The following is a 22,704-nucleotide window of genomic DNA, read 5'->3' as shown; positions in this document are numbered from 1 at the left end:
ACACTTTTTGGGGGGTGGGAGGCGGGAGGGGAGGGATTGGGGTCAGAATGGGGGGTTGCAATTGTATGGGGAATATAAAAATAAAATTTATTATTTAAAAAAAAAAGATGTCACTATTCAATGACCAGAGAAGCATCCGGTTCTCATTAAACTATCTTGAATGGCATTATGTGGACTGAAAAACAAACGTGCTGGTTCTAATTTTGATCCTGTCTCTCTACTGTCTGATTTGATATGTTGAAATCTCAGTTAATTCTGTTGACAAGTATATACACATTCAGTTGCCAACCAGGTCTTAACTTTCATAAAAGAACTGCTGGAGAAGTTCTGGCCCTGCGATGGCTGCTGGGATAAAAGGCACCTTTTACTCAGAAACATCACCTCTCCTCTCTGTGTGGTGTGCCCTAAGATGCAGTAACACAGCCACTGGAAGGTGACTCTGAAAGCAAAGTTAGAAAGAGAAAATTGCTGGATTTATGGTTGGCAGTATGGGGTTGCATAAAGTTGGTCATACAATTACAATCATGCTGCTAGATCAATACTTGTTGTCATGGAGAGATGGCTGTAAGAGGAAAAACAGATGGTAGTGTTTGTGGTGGAGACAAAGAAATAAAATCCCCAAATCTCCTTCCATGTAAGAGTTAGTCAGGATTTAGAAATTTGGGAAAGGATGTCATGTATACTTAGAAGGCTTCTATTACTATCTTTGTCACATTAGTGCAGAAATACATGATTAAAATCATCATATTATTCATCTACTTATTTCCCAGGTTAGTAGTTTCCTTTCCCACTCCACTTTCACCCTGTTTCATCCACTCATGTGTACTTTCCATTTTATTTACAAAATCTAGTGTGATTTAAAACAAAATTGTCAACCAAATATTTCCAATGCAAGTTCCCTCTCTGAAGAAAAGAGAAGGTTGTTTGACATTATTTAGTGTACAGGTGTAACGTGCATAACACTGCTTTAGTATTTGTATATCTGTCATATGATAAAAATATAAGGTTATTCATATCATTAAATCCTTATATTTTACACAACAGTTTTGTCCTCTAGTGTTTATATGATTAGAATCTTTTATACTTAGTGTACTTAGTATCTTTTATACTTAATTAATTTGATACACAAATTTCTAAAAATGCATGGTTTCACAATGAAAACTCAAATTGTAATCACTACTATACATGTGGACTTCTAGATTTCTGCTGTTATTTATTCCAGTATTTCGTATTAAGTGACAAAATTATTGATTTAGAACTTGGTGATTGTAATTTCACTACTTCTCCTCAAAATACGGAGGTAACCTATGTCATAGTTTCTTTTTTCTTTAAAGATGTATTTTTATTTTATTTATGCTTAGAAAAACTGGCATGTAGGCCAGAGGGGGTAAGAGATTTCATCAGAGACAAAATGGGGAGCAGAACAGGCAGAATGACTGAAATACATTGCTGTAGGGAGCAGCGGGTGAGACAGGAGAGGTCTGCTGTGCCATATGTGGGTTAACTCCCTGGGGGGGGAATTGAACTCCTGTTGAAGTGGCTGGTGATAGCTTGATAGTGCTGAGACTTTAACCCCTGTGCCACCATGGAGGCTTATGTCAGTAGTTACTTAATAAAGCATATCAGTGGGATTTTGCTTACATGAAATAAGACATTTTTCTTCATAAGTCTTGAGAGGAATTATATGTAATAGAGACACTATATTACTTGAGATCAGAAACATTTTCAGAACACATATTACTGGTAGTTTGGTAGAATAATTTCCCTGAGTAAACTGCTATTAAAAAAAAAAAAACATAAATGGCAGGGTTAAAATATTTTAATTGCATCAATGAACTAGCAAGAAACTAAATTTTTCTGAACTTGAATTTCATATCCAACACTCAAAAAACAGGGAACAAAAGCAATTTATAAAGGAACACCCAAGGTAGAGTTGAGTAGAATTTTTTCATAAAGCTTGCACTCCAAGACATCTTACAGCTTCAAAGAAAAGGTGAACTAGTCCCAAATCCATCTCCAAAAGACAAAATTTTCTGCCTCCAATTTTGGTACTAGATGGAGAAAAATAAAAATTTCTCCTGAGTATTGATGAAAACAGATTAGTTCTCTCATAGATTTGTAAACTAAATTCCTGTCATTTGGGCGACTCAGGAAATCTGTAAGTCAAAAATTTAGTTAAAAGTGGTAGAAAGCTATTCGTGCCTCCAGATACTTACAAATGAAAATTTAAAAGCAAATAAAACCCTTTTAGAGGATTTCCACCTTAAAACAAATCATAAAATCTACCAAAAATAAAGATCCAAAAATAGACTAAATCAACAGTTCAGAATACACGAGGAACCTAGATACCATATGTGTAAAATAAGAGAAAAAAACAAATGTCTTATTTAAATCCACAGTTACCAGACATAGAATATGAAATAAGTACAAGTTAATACGTTGTTAAATTAAATAAAATAAAAGTGAGCTAAGGAACGAGAAAAATAATTTAAGTGTATTTAAAAAAGAACAAATAGAATTAACGAAAGTGCAAATGTAATAATAATTTCTTTTTAAAGTCAGTGCTTGGGTTTAGCATATCCAAAAAAGTGGGGCATGGCCTCCCTGCTGGCACAAGGCATTAAGCACAGCACTAAGAAGCAATCCACAGCCTCTGGAACATGAATTAGATCCCTGGCCGGCCAGGGAGCTACCCACATGGTGCAGCAGACCTCTCCTGTTTCACCTGCTGCTCCCCTCAGCAGTGTATTTCAGTCGATCTGCCTCTGGTGAATAGTCTCACTCCCCCTCCCCTCGCACCTCTAGCCTGTACCTCCTCTCTTCTATGCATAAATAAGAATAAATCTTAAAAAAAAAGAGTGGGGGAAAAAAACAAAGAGTGAGAAAATATTTCCAAGGATAAATAATGCAGTACTGAAAAACTAGAGTTAGAAAATACAGGAAATTAAAAGACATTAGGATGGAATGAGAAGTTCTATGTGAAGTTCTTGAATGAAGCTCTAGTAGAGGAAGAGAGAGATTTCTCTCTGTTCATTTTTTAAATCTGTTTTCTCTATGTTGTTCAGATTGGGTAATTTTCATTGTTCTATCTCACAGTTCATTGATTCTTTCCTGTGCCCCTGTATTTAGTTCTTGAATCCATCTACTGACCTTTTAATTTCACTTATTCTATTTGAGTCCTAAAATTTGTATTTTTTCTTTATATCTCTTATTACTTATTCCTTTGCTGATAATTTCTTCTCTGTGCTGAGGCATTGTAATTTTAAAAATGATTTATTTATTTATGCATATAAGAACTGAGGTACAGGCCAGAGGTGTAGGGGGTGAGCGGATTCAGCAGAGACAGAGTGGGGAGCAGAAAAGGCAGAGAGACTGAAATACAGTGCTGAGGGGAGCAGAGGGCGAGTCAGGAGAGGTCTGCTGTGCCTTGTGGGTAGCTCCCTGACCAGGGATCGAACTCATGCTGCAATGGCTGTGGATAGCTTCATAGGTTGCATCTTAACCCCTTGCACAACCAGGGAGGCCCCGAGGCATTATAATTTCTAATTTGCTTCAAGTATGCTTCCAATTGTTTGTTATCATTTTTATGACTTTTAAAATTTTTTTGTCAGATTATTTTATGTCCTCCTCTTCTTGATGCCGCCTTTCATTACCTGTCTTTTTCCATTCAGTTTGTGGTCTTTCTGGTTCTTGATATGACAAATGATTTTGGTTGAAACCTGGGCATTTGTGTATTATAAGACTTTGAATCCTATCTAAAACTTTTGTTATAACTACTTTTTTTTTTAACATTGATCCAGCAGGAGAAGGGCAAGGAAGGAGCAGTTTTCCATTGCCAGATCAAAGAAGTGCATATTCACATTCACACTCAAATGATATCTGAGACAGGGGACATCTCATATTTGTTGATTGTGAGATTTCATCTCTTCATATTGTCTCCACTGACACTGTAGTGGGAATAACCTCATTACTACTAGACATTGGTGAAAGTCCCAACTCTCCACTGGGCTTCATCTTATACTACCTTAGTGGTGAAAGGGATGGATGGATGGATGCCATATTACTGCCAAGTGAGATTGCAAGTCCAGACTCCCCAGATGGTCTTCATTGCCACCACATTATGGTAATGAATGAGACTCATTCACTGAAGGAATGAGAATGCCAGCTCTCTATTTAGACTTCTCTGACACTACCCTTGCCTTGTTACAGCCATGCTAGGCTCCCTACTCAGCCTTTCTTGGTGTCAGCCAGGGAGAGGTCAAAGTTGTTTCTTTGGTGTTTCATTGGAGTAAAGTATTTATTGTCTAAAAGTTTCTCTCTTAAAAGAGTGCCCTTTTTCTAGTCATTTGGAGGTAGAAAGAAGGTTTTGAATTTTTTTTAATCATTCCCAAATGAAATTTCTGAATTATCTGCTTCATCAGTTCCATGTCTGGGTTATATCCAAACAAAGAAAACCCCAGAAGTCACCACCTTATTTCTCAGGTGGCTAGTTGTGCTGCCTTCGTCTCTTCACCATTTAGAATCTTCATATGTCTTTTCTACATGTTATATAGAAGGTTTTTAGATGTAGTTAGCAGGTGGAAAATAGGAGTATTTGCATTCCATCTTCAAACAGTGGAAATCTTCTCTGTTTTTAAAAAATGTTTTCCAATGTTATTGAATATATTCCTATAACCTTACCATCAAAGTTAAAATAAACTCATGAATGAGATGCAAATTAAGCATCTATAGAAACATTTTATAAATTATACAGATACTTTAATGAGATGTTAAAGTAATATAGATATTAATCTAAATTTTAGAGAACACCCATACTGTGTCTGGACTCTGGAACTTGAATAAGCTATGTTCTCAGACTGGTTCTAATACTTAATAGTTGTGGTTCTTGAGTGTGACAGGTGCCTTTTAAATCTCTTTAAAATGGTGATAAAAATACCCATTTCATAAGGATTTTTATTTTGCATTACATTATATGTAATGCCTGTCACAGTAGGTGATGAGCAAATATTAGCTTTCTTTCTTCCTTTTACCATTAACTTTATCAGAAATGTAAATGGACTTGTAAAAACCTTAGTCCTTCTTTTACTTTAAAATATGAGACTTACTGAAACATAGGTCAAACATCAAAATTATGCTTTTCTGTAATGTTAGCATTACTTTAAGCAGCAATGAGTAAAAAGCATTACATCTATCAAGGACTTTGTAAATAATGATCCTCACTAGACATGGAATAGGTGTGGCTGAGCTCAAAAGCTCACAATTTTATTAATATATCTCCATATGAATAACACGGTTGCATCAGAACTCATAAAATTAGCACTTATTAACCCCGTCACTAGTACAGAGGCCAGAAGACAGATCATATGACAGGTCCTATTTTAATTAGTCTGTGTGCTTACTATCTAAAAATCTAGACTCTCAAGCTGATCAAGTTCTACTAGTTCTTTGAGAAACATTTTAATGTTTAAAGAAGTATGGCTATGGTTAAAATGTGGGTAATTCATTTTGTCCCCTGAGATTGGAAGATTAAGGACATATCAACTTGATGAAGACCATTTCACCAATTAAGGTTATAGCTGCTAACTAGTAATAAGTGTGAAGAAAAAAATAAAATGTAGCTTTACAGCAAAAACATTTCAAACATTGTTTAAGCTTTTCACTAGTTCAACAACCAGGGTTTGTTCTATTGTCAGTGGTTTGCTTCCTTATCAGAATTCTTCCCAGGGTGTGAACACCAACAAGATACTTAAACATTTATGACATAGTGTATTTAACTAAGGAAAGAAAGGAAAAATTAACGAGCAAAGAAAAATTAACAATAGGTGGTGTTTAGCCATTAGCTATTTATTATTTAAATATTTGTTATAATTTCCAATGAGAAAAGCTGTCTAGAGCATAATTATTTTGATCGATTCAAGTTTACTTCTATATTGTTTTCTAAAGAGGAAATGTTTGATTTCATTCCCAAATGAAAAATCTAATTCTTGCCCAATTTAATTCTTCCTTTTAGAAGAATTAAGGATTCTTTAAGGATTCTTTAAGAGATTCTAAAGACATATGAAGAGATTCTTGCAGGTGTTTTCTGCTAAAAATAAAAACGATAAAAAAAAAAAACACTGAAAGAAACTTTTGGCCTATAACCCACTCTTCTGTCTTCTTGAGCTGGGTTGCCGTTTAAGTAAAACCTCCTTGGGAGTCTTAAATACCACGGCAGGCTTGTTGCTGCCAGCTGTTTGTGGGAATGTGTAGGTCACCCAGCCTAGGGGTTCAACTTTAGTGTTCCTGGATCCATTATAGCTCCACTGGAGGGTTGAAATTCAATCTTCAATCACTGTTCTGTAACAAATTGGCACTTTGGGCTTTTGCAAAAATAGTTGCTTATTCCAGGCTTGTGCAATTCATAGACTCTAACTGCATTTTGAAGGTAGGCTTCTATTTGGCCAAGTTGGAGGAATTTGGTTGTGAGGTAACTTCTGGCAGGGTAAGGATACTAAGACAAATCACAAGATGAAAACATGCTGTTTTGAGATCAAAGGACATCCACAAATTAGTATTCACAGAATATTCTTTTCTGACTAATATTTTTGGTATGTGAAATTCTTACCCAGAGTATTATTGAAAACAGGAAGTTAGGAATGAACATATTTACCCTGTAATTTCTTTATGATATGGTTAGTTTATGTCTATATCATTGTTTGCAGAACTAGAAAGGAAGTATAAAACCCACTCTCTTGGCAAGAAATTACAGGGAAAATATAAGATTCTTAAAAAAATAACAAAACACTTTTGCTGCTAAAGGAAGTATTTTAAAGGTTTACTTAATTATAATAACCCTGTTTCCCATAATTAAACCCAAAAGCTTGAGACTTTGTGTATTTAGCCGCACAAACTGGGTTGATGTGAGTGTAGTGATTAATATAATCTCTAGCGGTGAAAACACCAAAAGGCATTTTTAGTAGGCTTTGGGTTCCCTTATAGGATGTTTTGCGCTCAGTCTTCTGCTATTTGAATCATTCTATTTATTTTACTGTAGATTGTAGGGTACATGACTTTTGTGCATGTTTTCACATACAAATAGGAAGGGGCCTCCATACTTGTGTTGAGTTCAGTGGGGATAGTCACAGCTCCTTGCTTTGAGGCATTATCAAAATGTCCAACCCACAGGTGTGCCATCCACACTGGTTTTAATCTGTCTTTAAAAATAATAAGATAGGGGAAACCCACAATTGGAATATGTAATCTGATGCTGTGTTAGATTTTCCATAAGGAATTCAAATCATTGGCTTCAAAATTGTGGTTTTCCTCCCCACTTTCAATGATTTTAACAGTACCTACCAGCAAATTTTCTTTCATCAGAATGAAGATTTAAGCTGAAATGATCTGGTTGATCCTTCAGTTTTTCACATATAATTGTCCTTTAGCTACTTGTTCTTGAATATTCCATGCTGTCCCTTTTCTAAATCCCCTGGCCAGTGTTTTAGTTAGGTTCCTTTTTTCTCTCTTGTGATGAGAGCAAGAACTTCCATCATGTGCCCTAGCTTCATTTCAAGTCTTACCCTTACCCCCACTATCTTCTTATTCCCATTATGGATCAAAAATACCTCCAAACCTCTGACTGAGGCATTCTCTAATGTATAATTTTCTTTATGACCCCCTTATAAATGAGATAAAGACATTAATGGTTTCCCAATACTTGTAAGCTAAGGCTCAAGCTCTTTAATCAGGCACAATTTACCCATCATCTTCCCCTTATGAGACAGCTTCCATAATATGCATTCTATGTCACTGTTTTGCAAACTTTTTGACTCATTAGTAGGTTGGAAATCAATTTTATCACTGTAGGTTACTATGGTTCATAGAAAGAATAGGCCAGACTGTCGCACACATAGTAAGATTAAGCATTGCTTTATGATATTTTGTTTCAGTATACATGCTATAGAAAATATAAAATGTTTTTCCTACTATGGATTGAGGTAAAACACATACACATACAAACATTCACAGACACAAGGAAAGAGCAAGTCTCTTTTTCTTAACACAAGTAATCCATGCCCATTAACTAAAATTTTTAGAAAAATTAAAATAATAATTTTTAAACAACCAAAATTCTACTATTATGATCATTTAGACAGATGGATTCAATATTTTATTTTTGCACCTGATTTATATGCATACCTACATGGCGTTTCATATACTTCTTTGAAGAGTCTTACTTTTTGATTAAATATAAATTTCTTGTTCTCAAATAGAATCCCATTATACATATGCATGAGTATTCCTATGTAATATGTTATGATCATGTTTTTATATCATTACACATAAGTGTATAATATTTTCATGGGTATGCAATATTTCATTTTATGGTTATGTCAATATATACATGCTTTTAACATCCCCTAATATTTGCTACAGAGTTTTGAATTCCCCCTCATTATCGACATCATTTTTGAATATCCCTGTATAAACACACACCTACATGGCAGATATTGTGTGTGTTTTATATTTATTATTACAGATTTAAGCATTTCATATACATTAACTCAGTCTACAAAGCTACAAAATGAGGCAGTCCTGTTAGTTTACAGATGAGGAACCATGGGAGTTTAGAAGATTGCCCAGGATCACGTATCAGTTAAGTGCATCCAAATTGGCCAAAAGTTGGATATTGGTTTCCTATTGTGACTCCAGTACTCTAACATATTCCTACAAACCTTGAATTCAGTCAGTCTAGCCTAAAAGTCTGTGCCTAATATTATACAATGTTCCCTCTACTCTTATCCAATTAAGATAAATTCTTGAAAGTGAACTTAAATTGAGTGGAACTAAAATTGAATATTGGTAAAACATTTATCTTAAAACCACATGAGACATTTAATTGCACTTTAAATTACTCTGCTATGTCTTTAGCTTTAATTATTCTGCCCCACCCTTCTCCTTCTTTGAATGAAAACCTTTGACCATTCTTTGGAAGTTTTGTTCAAAAGATACCTCTTTTGTAGCAGTGTCTTATATATGTTCAGCATGCCAGGCAGAGATTAAAACTCTTTCCTTTATTACTATAGCTTTTTGGAAACTCTTCTATCATAGCATAGATACCATTTTATTATAATCATTTGATTTATGTCTTTTTCCCCACTAGAGTATAAACTAGCTTCTTCAGACCAAAAATGTTGCCTTTCATCTTTGCACCTCCAGAGTCTACCTCATAGCAACTGTTAAGTGGTACTTACTGAACAAATGAATAAATGAATAAAAAAAGAAAAAAGGAAATGGGTTTTTGTTTGTAAATCTGAATCTGAAAAGAAATAACTAATGACATTTTAATGATTGGATTAAAGCATTTAAAAACTATTTTATGTTACCTCTCACATTTCAACATTATAGTCATTAATCATTACTTTCACCTCCTAAATGATCTGGTATCAAGTGATTGTTGTAAAGCCTATCACTCAAAGCATATCCTGAACTCTAAAGAGACCAACAACACAAATTTTCTTTCAATTAATTCTTCTTGAAAAATTCAGAGTATCTTGAATTTGGTGAATATCAATAGTGTCTTAAAAATAAAAATTATTCTGTAAGTACTGAGTATTACTATCAATCATTAAGTATTGCTAAACATTGCCCAAGCAATTTATTCATTATGGATATGAATGTGATTATATCTGTGGAACGAAGGTCTTATTCACAATATTTTCATTTCAAAAAAAGCAATCACAAAAAGGATATATGACATATACCCAAATATTTCTGCTGAAAATGTTTATCTTTTCTTTTACATTATTTTTTTAATTTAATTAATTTTTTAAACATCTTCATTAATTTTTTCACTGTAGGATTTCTCCCCTCAGATGCTGTCAGCACAATTTCCCCACCATCAAAGTGCCCACAGTCTACAGTCCTCCATCACACCCTGCTGTTGTCTTTTCCTCCCTCACTCCCCATTCTCTATTCTCTCTCTCTCTCCCTCCATTTCTTTTTTTTTTTTAAGATTTATTTATTTATGCATACAAGAGCTGGGGTATAGGCCAGAGGTGCCAGGGGTGAGAGGATTCACCTGAGACAAAGTGAGGAACAGAACAGGCAGATTGACTGAAATACACTGCTAAGAGGAGAAGTGGGTGAGTCAGGAGAGGTCTGTTGTGCCATGTAGGTTGCTCCCTGGCCAGCTGGGGATCGAACTTGTGCTGCAGAGGCTGCGTATTACTTCATAGTGTGGTGCTTAACCCCTTGTGCCAGAAGGGAGACCTTCTCCCTCCATTTCTTGATGATAGAATTTTATGAAACTTTTGTGGAGTTAGAGCTATATGTATTTACATCAAAGTCTTGATAACTATAGCAAGATTTGGAATTTTGAAAATTTTTGATGTAATATCAAAGAGTTTTCTTGAAAAGAAACTTTTCTGTGGATGCAGGATGGTTTAGAAGATGTCCTGGTCACCTCAGTAATGGGGTTGGGTTGATCAGAGCATGACTATTAAGGCTTGCACACATCTTCACCTCAGGAGAGGACAGTGTCCCTGAGGAGCTCTAGATGGAGATGTTAGAAAATAGCAACTGTGTGGTAGGCAGCATATTAGCCCCCAACAAAACATATCCTAACCTTAAATGGTGAAGGAGAATTAAGGTGACAGATGGAATTAGGTATTCAGCTGATGTTAAGATAAAGAGATTTTCAGAGGTTCCTCCCTAGTGGTGCAGGGGTTAAAGTCTCAGTGCTATATAGCTACTGCCAGCCACTGCAACATGGGTTCAATCATAGGCCAAGGAGCTAGCCCACATGACATAGCAGATCTCTCTGTCCATTCTCCCCCACTGCTCCCCTCAGCGGTGTATTTCAGCAGATCCGCCTGTTCTGCTCTCCACTGTCTCTGGTGAATTCTCTCTCCCTGTACCTCTGGCCTGCACCCCAGCTCTTGTATGCATAAATAAATAAAATAAATCTTAAAAAAAAGATAAAGATATTTTTCTGGATTATCTAGAGAGGACCAATGTAATCACATTGGTGATTTTTAGCAGAAGCGTGAAGTAGATGAGAAGGAACCAGAGGTATGGTGGCATCAGGATTTAACCCACTGTTTCTGGCTTTGAAGATAAAGAAAAAGGGCCAAGAAATGTGGATAGCTTTAAGAAGCTGCAAAATTTAAGAGAAGGAAATCTCCCCTTGAGCCTCAGAAGTAATGCAGCCCCATCAACAACTTGATTTTAGGGTAATGAGAACCATTTTGCACTCTGAACTACAGAATGCTTGTAGTAATATGTTAGAGCATTGGAATAACAATAGAAACCAATTCACCACCCTTGGCCCTTATTGATTACTGTCTAGGTGCTTGACATGCATAGGCTGATGTTTATCTACAAGTCAAAGATTTTTATAATCAAATTTTGATTGAGAATCTAAAGCTTGACTAAGATAGCACAACTGGTAAGTTTCTGAAAGGTATGACGTGCTTCCTCTGACAGAGGAGGGATTACCCCACACAGATATGAGCGTGAGTGGAGAAAATATAACTACATCATGAAGTACCCCATTGTACTTCCCATGTTATTTCTATCTCTTGCAATAAAGTTTATTTCAGCATTCAACCTCTTTACATGATGTGTAATTTATTGCACAATTTCAGAGTATAAAATCAGGACATAAAGATGCTTGTCTCATCTCTGATGCTAATTAGTGGATTGTCTTGAGTTTTTTCAAATATTCAGTAGGAATAATGATATTTATCTGTCTTTGTCAGCATCAAATTTGGTTAATGGATATGAAAAGGGAAAACTTAAATGTTGAATAATGCCATATTATGTTGTTCTATTCTTTTATGCTTTAGAGCACTTCTTTAATACATTGGCTTATTCTCTGACATAGTGAGAAGTTGGTGCAATAGTTGCCACTCTGCAAGTTGATTGCTTAGTCAGGCCACAAAATATACTGAAGCACTTTCCTGAGTGAATTGGTGTGGCAGAGATGTTTTCCTTGCTCTTTCAGCTGATCAGCCTCCATAAATCTATTCACAGTGTAATATTTGTTCTTTTGTTGACAGAAAAGTTCCCTTGATCTGTTAGGCCCACTTGCTTATCTCTTCAAAGCATAAATTTTCAATACAGCATGTTGTTTTCTGATTTCCAATGTTGTTTACATGACCAAGCAGTTTATACCTTCATTATTGAATTGTATGAATAAGAAATATTCATTCAACTTCCCTGAAATATAGAAACTTGATGTATAGAGAGAATTCAAGAAGTCTTTTTCATATGCCAGTTGCTTTACCTAATAAAGCTAATTCAAGGAATAACAATTGCTTTACCTAATAAAGCTAATTCAAGGAATAACCTAGACAATCACACTTGACATTAAGTCAGATACTCTACCTCGCTTCAGTGGATACACACTGGTGATCATTTCAGGCTGCTGGAGATGGTACTAAAAATCAAACAAGAAAAAGTGGTAGTATAGTAAATTTGATATGACTCTTTTCATTTTGCTAAGTCATTAGATTATTGTTTCACTGGTATAACCTTTGCCATCTAACACCTACCAAAAATATTACTAAACCATGTGGAAAGTGTGAAGTCCTTAACACTATTATTGTCTTTCTTAGATGAACCAAATTATGAACAGGTCATTCTAGAATTCCTGGGTCAGTTGAAATCTTTGTAAATTTTTTTTTAAAGGATTCATTTATTTATTTATACAAGCACTGGGTATAGTCAGAAGCGCGGGAGGGTGAGAGAATTCACCAGAGCCAGAGCAGGGAACAGAACAGGCAGACCAACAAAATGCACTGCTGAGGGGAGCACAGGCCAGGCAGGAGAGGTCTGTGTGCCATGTAGTACCCTTGCTGGCAGCCGGGGGTCAAACCTGCACTGCAGAGGCTGCGGGCAGCTTCTCAGCCCAGCGCTCAACAGCTGTGCCACCAGGGGAGGTCTGAAATCTTTGTAAATCTTAAGGCTTGGTTAACTCTCTATAGATGGTTCTATAGAACCTTCTCTAAAATAGTACCTGCTTACCATAGTGGTAAATCTCCAGGTAATTAGTATTGCTTATGGTGTGTTTTTTTGAAGTAGGTCATGATATAAATGATATTTATCTTTTTCCTTTTATTTCATAGCCTTTAAAAAATATTCAAAAATTATAGCTTAAAATATAAGATCATTATTTAGCCTAGTCTGGGTGTGTGAACATAGAAATTGAGCATCATCGATCTAAGCATGAAAAGTCTTTTTGGAGTTAAGTAGCTTTGAGATTTTAGAGCAAAAGAAGCAAGGGTGATGGTTGTGAAGCAGGGGGCTCCATGGATTTTTCAGACATAAAGAAACCTACTCTATTAACCCAAAACTTACTTGCATTATCCTGGAATATGTCAATTTAGCTAATAGGAATGTTAATTAGATCTCTTAAATTCCTACTTTAAGGTATGATTTTCTTCTTCATGGTTATAAAACGCTTACTTGTATAGATTCCTGGGCTAGAGGTTATAAAGAGGGTATCAGTCATATAATACGGTTTAATTTCCCAGTGTTTATGATACTATGGTTTGATCAGATGCTTTCTTATGATTCTGCCATTATGGGTTTAAGTCTTTTGATCTTTATTATTCTATTTGCCTCTAGCAAGCAGTGGAAAAGTCCAGAGGGGATGAGACTAAAATGTAGCTCACTCTTCTTGTGAAGTTAAATCTCCAGTGGTCCTCACTCCCTAAAAGGGAGCATTCTTGGGCCTCTCTGGTGGCACAAGAGGTTAAGAACCGCACGATGAAACAATCCCCAGCTTCTGCAGCAGGAGTTCAATCCCCGGCCAGCCAGGGAGCAACCCACATGGCACAGCAGACCTTTCCTGACTTGCCCACTGCTCCGCTCAGCAGTGTACTTCGGCCAATCTGCCTGTTCTGTTCCCCACTTTGTGGTGAATCCTCTCACCCTCCGCATCTCTGGCCTATATGCCAGCTCTTGTATGCATAATTAAATAAAGCTTAAAAAAAAAAGGGAGTATTCTTACCCAGGTTTTGTTTGGGAAGAAGCTCGCTGTGTAAACCTAGCATGGCTAAATTTAGCCCAGGAAAGTGTTTGGACACCTGGAGTTATTACAGCTCTTGAATTAAGTGTAAATTATTTTTCACAATTAGTAATAGTTATTATGAACAATTATGCAGAATGTCATATATTATGCCAGTAAGCATATATGTGGATCAATAAGTAAACTATACTGCTAGGTGCTTCTATTTGGAACTACCCAATTTGCTTGGGCATTAAATAATCAAGGACACTTGTTGAACTGTGATTAATATGGGGTGTGGTTAATGACTCATAGATTTATAGGAAATGTTATTTTCTCCTTGAAGCTGGATAAGAAAAATCCTGATCCTGGAGGAAGAATTTTAGAACACATTTCTTTCCCCTTGCCATACACACAGGATTTCGACCCAGAACATTTAGTTTTTCCCAGCTTCTGTTAAATATTCTTCATATGGCCAAATTGCATTTACATTTTGCTCTATAATCATAATGAAGATTTTCAAGCTTTCTACAACTTGATTCTGAAAGTTACAATCCAATAGGCAATATTTACAGTCACGTACATTTACATTATGAGTGGAATCTTTTTCATACAGCACCATAATGAGTTAGGGTTACGTTTCTCAACTTTTCTTCCTATGCTGTTAGCCTTGTACCACTCCAGAAGAATGTTTCAATGACATCTTCATATTTTCATTCAAAACAATGTCTTATTTTTGTTTTCTTGGTATTTTGTAACTGTTTTCTTGCATAGCTGAGTTGGTGTCCTGTCTTCCTCTCTCTCCTCTTCTTTCCTTCCTTCTTAAGATTCTGAAGACCATTATCTAATTAGCTTGTAAGAAACAGAAACGTACCCTTTTTCATCATCTTATGATAGTTGTCAGATTCTTACCTAATTTACCTTTCATTTAGAAATTGTTCCATTGCTTTTTAAGTCATCACTTCCTATTTTATTTTAAAATGCTAACTGGTGGTTTTGTCCTCTCTGCAGTGCCCTATTTTCTTTATTGCTACCTGGATTTAAACTTCAAGTTTACCAAATGTCTCGTTCATTCTTTACTTTGCTGTGGTATTTCTCAGGTGTCTTCCCTGTGTCCTCCATCTTCTGCTCTCATCTGGACTGGCTGCTTTTGCTTTATGCTACATTACACACGTGATGACTTCCTTACACTGCTTTCCTAATTCAGAACTACTATTTCTAGGTGCGATATTCAGCAATGTACAGGTAAATTATAACAATAGGCTCTTATTACAAATAAGTAAAGGGCAGATTTTAAATGCTTCCTGATTTCCATGTTGTAAGCACATAGCTGATATCAAGTTTCCCAGATGAAGTCAGTGAAGATCACAGAATTGGGAAGAGATGAACACAATTTAGTTCACGGTGCTATGTCAGACTTCACACACTATTGATGAGAAAGACTTTGACAGGGATATTTCTAAAATATATTCATACTTTTTTCTGAATTAACAAAACAACCTGGATATCACTTAATTTCATTTGGTGGTTCTGAATCATTATTATTTATATAAAGCTTTAAGGCAAAAAGGTGATGTCTTTAGAAATTATGACTTTTAGAGAGAAGATATTTGGCTGCAAACTAAACAACTAAACAGCTTAACATGGAATTAGATAAAAGAACTATGCAAAAATCCAATATAGTAGTTTGTTTATTTTTGAAGGGTTTTTTGTTGTTAGTAGATTTTTTAAAAACATAATACTCAAATCTAGTTCTTATCGCTGCCTCTTATCTGATACTTGATATGATCTCCTTCCTAATTATTTTATGACCTTTCATTTGTGCTCTTATTTCAAGGCCCCCTGAATTCATTTTTCAGTAAGTTAGCAGAGAGTAAATGTCAATAAATAAATATATGCAGGGGTTTCAATAAAGAATGCAGATTTTCTAATAAGTGGCATTAATTTGGTGTTTCTCTTTCATTATGTGTGTTTTCTTTAATATCATAAAAGAGAGTGCTATCCATGCATGTTCTGACAGAAAAGAAAATGGGTTTTTCTCTGTTTGAAAAGTTCACTTTAAAGGTTTTTGTGATGCACGACAGCTTTAAATTAGACTTGCTTTTCAGAATGAATTGCCTGCAGCTGCTCTTCAGGATTACTTTTTTTTTTTTTTTTTCTGAGTACAACCATCCTATTTGGACATAAAAAAAAAAAAAAAACCCTGTACATTTACATCTCCGATGGGCCAATAAATAAAATGCTACATTTTTAGGGGCGGGTTCCTGGGACCTAATTAGAGTCACATCTGAGGCAAACAGGGCATTGAAAACCCGGTGCTGTTCTTACATTACTCTGATTATTTTGTGTTTTTGCTATTCTGTGCATCTGCCCATTTGTGAGAACAGGGGATGGTGACAAATTATTTGATGATAAGGAAATACCCATGAAATGATGTTTTTCTGGTGTGGTTGTCTTCAGGCATTTGCTCTTTTTTCTTTTCCTTCACAGCTTGCTGAGATAAATCTTAACCAAGGGAGACTCAATTTTACTGAAAGGAGGAGATTTCTTTATGTCCAAGGAAATTAAAGCTATTCAGGCATACACCTGCCATGTAACTAAAAAAATACATAGGGTGCCATTTTCTTCTCAAATCTGCAGCTTCAAATGCCAAAATACAGCTCTTCGTTGACTCATTTTATATGAATTACTATTTTATGAGTAAATCCATAAAAAAGCTTGAAATGCATAAGATTAGTATCCAAATGCAGCAGGTGGAATTATATTTTTTTGGTATAAAATACAATCAATATAATTTGTTCCTGATAATAACAGCCTTGGCATTGACTGGACTATATGAAATTCATGTTTTATCATAAATGGATTAGCCATATATTTTAATGTGTCTTAGAATTGTTTAAACATTTAGGCATATATAATAAATACAATATAATAAACTCTGGCATATCTATAATTCGTATGGCCCCATAACTTTTATTTGGGTATTTAAAAAGGATTTTACCTAAACTAAGATGAACTCATGAATATATGAGCTCAATAAAACAGAATTCAAAGGAGCTATTCAATTCTAGTTTTACATCAATGTCTGGAGCCCAGAGTAAGTAAATAAGTAAACATTCTTTTGAAAAAGCGGTTATTCATTATCATCAGTGACAGTCTAATGAAAGGAAATAAACAGAATAAAATATTTCAAAATTTGCTTCACTTAGGAAAGCAGGGATGAATAGGAATGTTTTTTTCTAAAATGATACTAGTTTTAACATTGCAAAATGGCTTATTGCTCCAAATATGTTATATTGAGTCAATCATTTTACTAGAAATAATGATGAATTAATATCATAAATTATGGTATCATAAACTATCTGTCCAGATTTATACCATAGGGAATGATTTAAGTAATATGTGTTTAACTCTTCAAATAGGTTTAAAAATTTATTTATACTGAAGTCATGTTTAAAATCTATTTGTATTTAAATCCATAACATTCCATTTTAGTACAGTTTCTGAGAAAAGATGCAAAAAAAGTACATGAAATACATACCACAATTCTAGTGATAATGTTGTCCATAAATATGATGAAATTAAATATGCAGACCTCTCCAGTGAAATAAAGGTTGAAATGATATGATTGTGCTTGGATTAGATGCTAATAGACTCTCTTTGCTTTGTTGTAGCTCTCAGCATTAGAGAGACAGATCTTCGACTTTCTTGGCTTCCAGTGGGCACCTATTCTGGGAAATTTTCTACATATAATTGTCGTCATACTGGGCTTGTTTGGGACTATTCAGTACAGACCTCGATATATCGTGGTGGTAAGTTTATTTTTATCTCTGTACATAATTGAAAAATTGCCTAGAGACTATTAATGAAGTTATTTGAGTGGGTTTCTCTGATAAGATATGGCAATGCTGTTCTAACTTTCCCATATTGAATTCTGTCAAGAGACAATTATCTGTAGGGCCTCCCTGGTGGCACAGCGGGTTGAGTGCAGCGCTGTGAAGCTGACTCTAGCCTCTGCAGCTCTGGTTCGATTCCCAGCCGGCCAGGGAGAATCTCACATGGCAAGGCAGACCTCTCCTGTCTCGCCTGCTGCTTGGGTCGGTCTGCCTGTTTTGCTCCCTGCCCTGTTCTGGTGAATCCTCTCACCCTCCCACGACTCTGGCCTGTACCCCAGCTCTTGTATAAATAAAAAATATATCTTTAAAAAAAAAAGAGACAATTATCTGTGGATAAAAGACTAAGTGAATATTATGAACAGTAAATAAAAGTGATAGGACCAACATGGTGTGAGTCAGTGTAACTCGATTCAGGTTTCTCTAAGAAATTTAAAATAAGGTTTGGATAGAGTATGAGATCTTGATGTTATTTGATGGAAATAAGGGGACATTGACTGTCATTTCAATGATATATGTCACTAACCCTTAAAAACAAACCCACCTCACTATAACTGTTTACTAACTGATAACAGTAATTTAATTTTAGTTGATGTAGGACATTATAAATGCATGTGCTGGAGGTAATTGAGTACTCATCTCTAATGCATTTCATATTGAATATTAGTGAACATGTCCCCATTTTGTTATGATAAATTAGGAACATAGCAACTCTCCTGTGTGCCTGTGACTATGCAGGTTCCTTCCCTTTTCTCCTTTTCCTAAATAAAGCTGTTCTTTGAAAATGTAAAAAAAAAATGGGGGACATAAATCCATACTCCAAACTATGCAAAACATGGAAGCACATCCTCCATTGCAGAACAATTTAATGAAGTTTCTACTGTGCTCTAACCTAAGGAGGTTGAGAGAAATAAAGTACATATATAAGTCATTGTAAATAGGAGTAACATACTCTTAAATGTTCAGTGAGCCTGAATGAATATACAGTGTTTGTAGAATTAGTGAATATTTTCTTGCAATGCGGTGTCATTGACTCATTAGAAATAAACCATAGATGTTAAAAGTATCCCATTTTTCAATTTTGATTTAATCCAATCATATTTATCAAAAAGAATAAAGTTATATTATTTTTGTAAATGCATCAATTCTCTATTTGGTACCTCAAAATTGATTTTTTTAGTATCTTTCATCTTATCACGGAGGAGAAGGTAACTGGCCCACATCACAGCCGGTACTGCCAGGGGGCACAGGGGAACATTGGATGGCACTCAGATGGCTGCAGGGGCACTCCAATTGCTGCTTTACTGTTCTCTGAAAAATAGCCTCTGCTAAACCACCAGATAATTTACTGGAAAGCTGTTTCATAGAATCAGAATTGCAGCATAGAATGTTTTAATATTATACACAATATAAAATTATTTTTGTATTCTATATTCTAGTTTACTGCTATGAACACAGAAGTCACTATAGACTTCTTAAGAAGTCACTATAGACTTCTTAAAGTCACTATAGACTTCTTAAAGTCACTATAGACTTCTTAAAGTCACTATAGATTAGTGTTCTGCTGAAGCACAAAGTGCTACATGGGTGTGAAAACAGTGGCTTCTATGGAATGAAGTTGTTGGTATGTATTAGATATGTTACCTAGCACCATCGCTTTTGCTCCCTAAGTATTGCTTCTGCAAAGTCTGCACACAACTACTGCCTTGATTGAGGCTTCTATAATCCCTTTACTGTCATGCTTGCTAGCTTTCAGCTTTCCTACCTTCCTATGTGTCCTTTGCAATTTTCCTAAATTACTGGCATAAAATTTTTCACTCACTCTTAGGACAAAATCTAAGAATATTCTTAGCTGACCCACTGGACCAAACTCAAGTCCCTGTCACCCATCCTCACTCCCTCCTTCCCTCCTTCCTTCCCTCCTTTCCTACCTTGGTTCCTCTCTCCTTTTTCCCCTTCTTTCTCAACATCCGTTCTCCCTTTTTGCATCCACTTACTCATTGAAACATTGTTTTTCAAGTTTCTGTTCTGTACTGATCATTTTGTTTGGTATAGGTACATCCGTGAGCAAACACAAACACATATATTCTGTCCCATTATCAAGTAATCACCTAAATGTCAAATTTCAACTGGGACAAGTGTAACACAGGAGCACATATGCCATAAGATGTATAATGGGGAGATCAGTCTGACCCTGCAGACGGGGCTGTGGAGCTGAGGTCTGCACTTATGAGTTTGCTCACCAGGGAAGGCAGGATGGATGGGGATTCTGGGCAGAAAGCTTTGCAGGACACACAGTAGGATGTCAGAGCAGTTGTCCCTATCCATTCATTAAGCATCTACTGATAACCTGCTTCACTATATTAGGGACTGATAAATAAAAAAGAAGATAAACTACAGTGTCTGCTTTCGAGGAACTCATTAGACAATGAGTGGGGAGACAGGGTTCAGGGGACTCCAAACGTAATGAAATGACTGTAAAAGAAGAATGAGACAGCTATGGGCCAGAGACCTGGGAGAACATGAGTCAACTTCAGAGACTAAAAAAGCAGAGAGTTTGTGATTCAGATTCATGAATCCAAAATACTTCAGTTGTTCCACCCCAATGACTTATTTTCATAAAAAGCTGTGGTTTAAAGCTACTTTTTTTGGCTTTAGATTAATCCTGGTCTGTGTCTTACACCCTCTGTTTCTACCTGCCTCTCCAGTGCCTCCCGCTTGTAGCCTTCCCTAGGGGTCGGTGCCCAGCTCTAGCAACATTTCTGACCCTGACAGCCTTCCTTCCATACGTTTTCACAGTCAACCACACCCTGCTTCTTTGCCTTTGTGTCTTGAGCATGTTTTAAAATACGTTCACATTTGTGTCTCCCCTACTGAACAGAGTTCTTTGAAGACTTCAAATGTAATAGGTGCTCAATAAGTACTTGCAGTTTTTCCCCATGTAGATCCCTATTGTTTCAAAGTTCACTCACGGTTGGACTAACCTCACTTCTTTCTCTGGTATCCTTTCCTCTGCTTTCTTCTCTCTGCTCCCTCTTTGTGTTGAAAGAAGTCGCTTTAGGTCTTTAGGAATCTTCAAGAAAAATATCTACCAGATACTCTAAGTTTTTGCTCTTGATTTTCTCTTTTAATGTGTATGCCATCCAAATCTCTGTCATTTTAGTTGCTATCTATCATTTTATTTGCTATCTTATTCAATACCCTCTCCAAGAGGAGAGAAAGAAAACAATGAACTGGCAGGAGAGCCCTCTGTGCCAGATATATCTTTTGGCTTAGTCAGCATGTACCTCTGAGTATACATTCGCACCCCACATTTTATAGCAAGGAAAGTGTTAAGTGACTTTTCAAAGTGCCCAGATAGTAAGTGCTCATCTCACCTCTGATATTATTAGGTTTATGAAGTTGCTTTAGCACCATCTATGTTCTGCTTCCATCACCATATTCCAGATGTTTTGATGCCATTGTCATTTTAAATATTGATATTAGAAATGATTTGTCATACTTTCTTAGCTGGTCAGAGAATACTGTTATCAATGAGGGATACCAGGGTACCTCTTGTTCTAACAAATTGTTTATTTGGGGAGGAATGACTGAAGCATTATTATTTTTTTTATAAACTTATTTTTTTAATATTCATTTATTTATTTATACAAGCACTGGGTACAGTCAGAAGCACGGGAGGGTGAGAGAATTCACCGGAGCCAGAGCGGGGAACAGACAGGCAGACTAATAAAGAAATACACTGCTGAGGGGAGCAGTGGGCACAGCAGGAGAGGTCTGTGTGCCATGTGGGACCCTCACCGGCGGCCAGGGATCGAACCGGCGCTGCCGAGCCTGCGGGCAGCTTCGCAGCCCAGTGCTCAACTTCTGCGCCACCAGGGGCGGCCCTACTGAAGTATTATTGATTCATGAATCTGAATCACATTGTTATTGGGAAGGCAGTTACACAGTATTATCTTTGACACACCACAGGTTGCTCATCTCTGAATTATTTTCATAAATGCTGAGGTTTAAAGCTACTTTTGTTGGCTTGAGATTAATTCTGGGATGAAAATGCCTGAAAATGAATTACTGTGTTGGTGGGGAGAGTAGCTTTTATACTAATTTAAGAATATGCAGATTATGGCCTCCTAATGAAGAGGAACAAGCACCCACCTGGAGTCAACAGGAAGCTCCCTCAGCACCTGAGCTACCACTTTGGGGAAGGGATAACCCCTTGGATTGAAGGCACACTTTCAATCTATTTACATAAAGGAAATAAAGTCACAAGATTTTTCACTTACAAATCCCAGAATTCTGGGGAGCATGGAGAGGGTGAGGGGTACATATTAAGGCTGGGGAAGAGCCATCCCCTCCGTCACAGGTCAGGAGCAAGCAGGAGGTAACAGAGCATCAGCACTTATTGCTTATAAAGTGGTTGAGTGGAGTCACTATCTTCCCACAAGTCTAACATACCTTCTGGCAAATAATAATAATAATAATAATAATAATATGAATTGGCCCCTGAAGTAATACTTGTAATTTCAATCTGTAGCCTTAATAATAAAGAATAATATGGTTTTGCAATTAATTCAGTTCATTGTCTTACCTTAGTCTCCTTTATGTTATTTCCTTAACTTTTATCAATGGGTTTCTCATGAATTGATAGCTTGCATTACTCTCTCTTTCAAATATAGTTTTAATTATATTTATTTATAATAAAAAAATCAGACACCAAATGCCATATTTTTAGTAACAGCTTCAAAATTTATTATGATTATTTTCTGCAAAAAGAATCAGAAAAGTGTGTTTCAGTGCATTTGTCTCATTTTCAAAACCCAC

General features: G+C 36.0%; 1 protein-coding gene across 1 annotated transcript in view; it reads left to right on the top strand.

The window, feature by feature from the left end:
- NKAIN3 (sodium/potassium transporting ATPase interacting 3) overlaps nt 1-22,704 on the top strand; it is a gene marked incomplete at both ends in the record, with an annotated part of 591,729 nt that overhangs the window by 277,006 nt on the left and 292,019 nt on the right. The window contains one exon of the mRNA XM_084229169.1: nt 17,665-17,802. Coding sequence (XP_084085295.1) covers nt 17,665-17,802 — 138 coding nt within the window. The remainder of the gene's footprint in view (nt 1-17,664; nt 17,803-22,704) is intronic.

The sequence above is a fragment of the Talpa europaea genome (assembly GCF_964194135.1).
Source record: "Talpa europaea genome assembly, chromosome: 3".
Lineage (NCBI taxonomy): Eukaryota > Metazoa > Chordata > Mammalia > Eulipotyphla > Talpidae > Talpa > Talpa europaea.
This window is presented reverse-complemented; position numbering and strand designations above follow the sequence as displayed.